The sequence below is a fragment of the Manihot esculenta genome, chromosome 4 (assembly GCF_001659605.2).
Source record: "Manihot esculenta cultivar AM560-2 chromosome 4, M.esculenta_v8, whole genome shotgun sequence".
NCBI lineage: Eukaryota > Viridiplantae > Streptophyta > Magnoliopsida > Malpighiales > Euphorbiaceae > Manihot > Manihot esculenta.
The window spans coordinates 752798-757951 of record NC_035164.2 but is presented as its reverse complement, the minus strand read 5'-3'; the positions used below and the strand labels follow the sequence as shown (position 1 = coordinate 757951).

The 5154-nt window shown below is 27.9% G+C and overlaps 1 protein-coding gene across 1 annotated transcript; it reads right to left on the bottom strand.

Moving 5' to 3' along the window:
• Positions 1 to 1534: 1534 nt before the first annotated feature.
• LOC110613265 (fatty acyl-CoA reductase 3) lies at positions 1535 to 4459 on the bottom strand. Its single transcript, XM_021754310.2, has 10 exons — positions 4300 to 4459; positions 4107 to 4210; positions 3672 to 3877; positions 3503 to 3603; positions 3201 to 3393; positions 2744 to 2905; positions 2523 to 2604; positions 2144 to 2416; positions 1912 to 2039; positions 1535 to 1817 (listed from the first exon to the last, which is right to left on the bottom strand). The coding sequence occupies exons 1-10, from the start codon at positions 4388 to 4390 to the stop codon at positions 1664 to 1666; spliced, it is 1494 nt and encodes a 497-aa protein (XP_021610002.1). The 5' UTR covers positions 4391 to 4459; the 3' UTR covers positions 1535 to 1663.
• Positions 4460 to 5154: the final 695 nt, after the last annotated feature.

Here is a 5154-nt window from a genome sequence, read left to right as displayed (position 1 = left end):
CAGAACTAAACGTATAAATTTAAAGAAAAATGAAGGAACTGTCGCAATCTGGTGTGGTGGAGTTGTTGATGCACAATTTAGAGAAAATGAAAGAGATATCGCAATATGATGTGGTGGTGGTGTTGATGTGCGAATCGGAAAAAAAGATGTAATTTGATATGTTGAGGCTATTGACATACATTGTTAGAGAGAAAGAGTTCGGTGAGCATCAGTTTGGTAGAGAGAATGGTTGGACGGCTAACATTCCTTTTGGATGTGGGGTGGGGTTGCTACAGTCTTGTTAAAATTGCAAGAAAGGTTTGGCGACTTGAGGAAGAAGATAGAATTAATTAACAAGAATAATTTAGTTATTTTGTGATTTTTTAATGGTAAAAATAAAAAAATTAGATAAAAAGGCTAAACCATTAATGAAAGTAAAGATTAATGATATTTTAATAAATTTTTAAAAATATAAAAAATATTTATAAATAATGATAATACTCGATAATTAAATTATAAATTTTTATTTTAATTATTAATTGTTATAAATTTCATTGTAAATGTGCAGTCTCTTACTTCGCAATTACTTTTAAATTATTATTAAAAATTACTTTCGATGCAAATTTTCCTATGTGGTTCTTTTGTGACTCGATAATCTCACATTTTTCTCTTTTTTAAACTTATCTTCTTATTTCCCCTTTTCCATGAAAGACAATCTGCGTCAATTGACTATCGATAAAGAATAAAATATTGTTATCCTTATTGAGAGTTTCAGAAATATTCTGATCGTCACTTATTATTTATGTATAGTGGTGATATTTCTCACATACAATCTAATACATTTTATTTTTTATGAAAACAAAAACGCTTAGTTCTCATATAGAATTTTTCGTAACTTTTTATATTTTGATGGTTGCTTCTCAGTCAATAGATAAGGATTGGGATGAGATTTTTCGTTAATGTGGAAGAGTTATATGTCTATTTCTGTAGTTGGTTTTTTTTTTCAAATTTTATTGATTCTATTGTTTCGGAAGGTGATATTCAATAAAGGTTTACTAGTTATTATGAGTTTTCGGAATCGCAACGACGACGTCAGTTTTGGAAACTTATTCGAACTTTATATCGTAGAAACTCTTTTCTGTGACTTTTTTCGGAAGATTTTAATGATTTATGTTCGAGAGATAAGAAAGAATGAGGAGCTTTTTGCCAAATTATCTGGGATTTAGACATGGACTTGGAGCATATTTGCCAAATTATCTTATGCAAGAGTTTGATTTTGAATGATTGTAAATCTTTGTTAGACTCTAAAACTAATATTTGTTAGATGGATTCGTCGTAATACTACTCTAACTACTTATATTTTGACTAAAAAATCTATTAAGTATAATCATCTCTGTGTATGGAATGATATCTCTATTTATTTGATGAAATTTTATTAATACTATCAGTAGATTTACTTTCAAAAAAAATAAATTTCATTGTAAATTTTATCACAGTCTATGATAAAAATACGATACACTATATACACATATTAGTCTTGCAGAAAGCAACGAAATGATCATATATTCTAATTTTTCTAAAAAATTAAATACACATTTTTGAAATGAATGCAAATACAATTTAATATCTTGCATAACAAACAACTTTAATTATATGTAAATTCTAATTTTTTCAAGTAAAATAATCATTTAAAAACATATTTTACCACACCAGGGATGTGAATATTAATAAAATAATCATCCCACTCAATGGATTTTGGATCGAAGTAGAACATATCTGTCTCTATATTGTTCTCTCTAGCTGCCATTCGCAATTTTTCTGTGTTCATGTCATCAAATCTGTAAAAAAAAAAAATAATAATAATAATAATAATAAAATTATCTAATTAATTAATTAATTATTGATCAAGACATAGTGAAGTAATAAACTTACACTCCCTGGAAGAACAAGTATGGCTTGTAAAGCTCCACCAATCTCATCACAAATTTGATCTTCCTATTGAGATCACTATACATGCCATCAAAATAATGGCAAAATGCTACATTTGCCAATTCTAGTCCCTGCAAAATATTATTGTTCGAATTATTATTAAGAAAAACGATTATTTTTCAAGATCATATATGATTTCTTAATAAAAATATGAGGTCTTGAATTTGAAACGAACCTTTAGCAGTAGTAAATAGCGCAACGCCATGTATCGGCGGAAGCTATTCATGCTATCTAAGACCTTAACTCTTCCGACCTTGACAGGTTTGCCATCCTTACCAATCCAAGGTTTGTTGGTAAAGTAAGTTAAACCATAATCTTGAAGATTAGTATACCTAACAGGATGTCTTACTGAGGAACCCACTTGGTAGATTATTGATTCATCTGATAATTCATTTACATGAGCCACCATTGATACTATTATTGCATTCACCACCATATCAGCTGGTATCTGCACAGATTGAGTTACAAAAAACGAGTAAATTATTTTTAAAACTCAACAGCTTAATTTTTATTTTAAAACTGTCTTAAATCACAAATTTAATTTAAAAACTCACCACATCAACAATTCCATTAATGTCACCAAGAAAGCAAGTCAATCTTCCTTTTCCATAACCAACTGCCAAACCATCAATTGTTCTGCAACCAAAAACAAAAACCCACCATCATCTTCATCAGCATCATGATTCATATTACTGTTCATAAATTTTCTCAAGAATCAAATAGAATATATATTTTTCTCATCATAATAATTATAAGCAAAATTACTGAAACATACCTAACTCCTTCAACCCAACCAGGGAAAGGCTCTTTATAAGTACTGGTTACAATGGTGGGACGTAAGATAACTACAGACAAGTTACCCTTCAAGTGTCCTACAACCATCTCTCCCATTGCTTTCGTAAATACATATGTGTTGGGCCATCCATAGACCTTTGCCCTAACACATTCATTTTCAATCAAATAAGTATTAATTATTTAAGGAATATTTATGCAATATTAATTATAAATATATCTCAATCAATTAAACCAGTAAGGTCACTGTCAAATGTGTTTATATGTCTGTTCACCTACCTCTGCCAAATTTTATCACCTTGTAATTAATTCTATTTAAATATATATATATATATATATATATATATATATAAAAAGAGAGAAATTAAATAGGAAATTCTCTTTATTATTTTTAATGAAGGGTTTAAAGAGAGAACAAAAACAATGTTAAGAAATGGAACCTTTGAATGCCCATATCTTTCATGGCCTCTTTGATAGCTTCATCAGTGGCTCCTTGAGCTTGCAGTTCATTTAATTTTTCATCGATAAGTTTCTTTTCTTCATCAATGTCTAATCCAGAGACGCCATTAAGTGTCTTACCCATTTTATAAGGTGTCTCTAGTATCAATCCTGCCTTCTCCCCAGAAACATATGCTGAAGTAAAATATGCATTATTAATTTATTTTTTTATATATATCAAATTAATTAATTAATTTTTGTTAATTATATATATTTTTTAAAAAAAAAGATGGTATTTACTGACCAGTTGATACGTGGACAAGAACTTTGAGTTTAATACATTTTTTGGCAAAGCATAAGACATGCTTAGCTCCCAATGTGTTGACACCAAGGGCAAGATCATATCTGCATGCATATCAAATTATTAATTAATTAGAAGAAAATCACTTAATTAAAATTAATTAATTAATTACCTTTCATCAAAGTTGGTTGTAGCTGCTAAATTAACAATTACATCCAATTCTCTCCACATCTCCTCCTTCAAATGGGAATCTTTTACTCCAAGCTCATCACCATAAGATATATCTCCAGGGACAAGAACTATTTTTTCAGAGATGAAAGAATTCATATTTGCTCCCCACTTTTCTTTTACTAGTCTAAACAAGTCCTTTCCTATAACCTGTAAAAAAAAAAAAAAAGTATGAATAAAAACTTATTAAAAATATAAATTATAATAAAAAGAAAAACCAATTACATGTTTTTTGAACGTAATTTCAGCCTAAATTTTGTCTGTTGAAAGGGAAAAAAGAAGAAAAAAAATAGAGGATGTGGAAGATATTTTCTTTTTTTTTTTTTAATTTTCAATGCAAAAATCTTGAGACTATACATTCTTTCTTCTTGAATATTACCTCATTGTGTAATCTTTGAGAGGCAGACTTAGCATCTGCAGCTCTTAGAAGAAGATACAACTTCTTCACATTTGGTTGCTCTCTTAATATCTTCTCCACAAAAACTGCATCCACAGACAAAAAAGCAAAAAAAGACAACGTTAATAATAAAACCTTAAATATTCAGAAAGAAAGAGGGAGATGAGATACGTACTCTTTGCTAAAAACCCAGTTGCACCAGTGACCAAAATATTCTTGTTTTCAAGAAATTGCAATACACTTCCGAACTCCATTTTTGAACACATCCACAGAGAGAGAGAGAGAGAGAGAGAAAGAGAGAGAGGTGTGTTTGTGTTAATTGAAAGGTGGAACAGCTATGATGGGAAAATTATATATGAAGTGACGCACACGATAGTAGCAATAATTAATCATCTTTTTTCTGTTGGTAGTTGCTTATTAATTCTTTTACTAAACCTATTTTAAACCTTATAAAGATTTAAAATTTTAAGTATAATTACGTATTTAATTAAAATTATTAAAAATAATATATAGTCAAATTTTAAAATTAAATAAATGTGATATAATAATTTATTTTATTAAACTAATTTATAAGTTCAGTACTTATAAACATTAAATAAAATATTGGTCCTCTGGCTTTTTTTTTTTTAATTTATAAATTGAATTTATAAATATTATGAAAAAAATCTGCTGAGTATATATTTATTTTTAGAAAATTTTTTTCTAAAAGAATTATATTCTTCATGTGTCCTTCGTACAATGTTGATAGGCTATTCCTTGTCAAAGGTTTGAATGTTATGGTATAATAAGGGACATGCATTTAATTTTATATTAAAAATAATTTTAAATTATTTTTTAAATATTTTCTATTTTAAGTAAATATTTTTCTGAACAGCTGATCTATAAAAATATTAAACAGATCCTATATATGCTAATTTTTAAAAAAATTATTTTCATGAAATATATTAAAATTCCATCTGGCCTACGTATAACTAGACACTGCAATATGTCAGCTTTTTATTTATTTGAAACTATCTTTATTTGAATAATA

Excerpts from the sequence above, each read along its gene's own strand:
- LOC110613265 (XM_021754310.2), bottom strand. The coding sequence starts at position 4,390 with ATGTGTTCAAAAATGGAGTTCGGAAGTGTATTGCAATTTCTTGAAAAC. Across the intron at positions 3,394-3,502 it reads TCTTGTCCACGTATCAACTG|CATATGTTTCTGGGGAGAAG; the intron begins GTCAGTAAATAC and ends ATTTTACTTCAG. Across the intron at positions 1,818-1,911 it reads TACTTGTTCTTCCAGGGAGT|ATTTGATGACATGAACACAG; the intron begins GTAAGTTTATTA and ends TTTTTTTTACAG.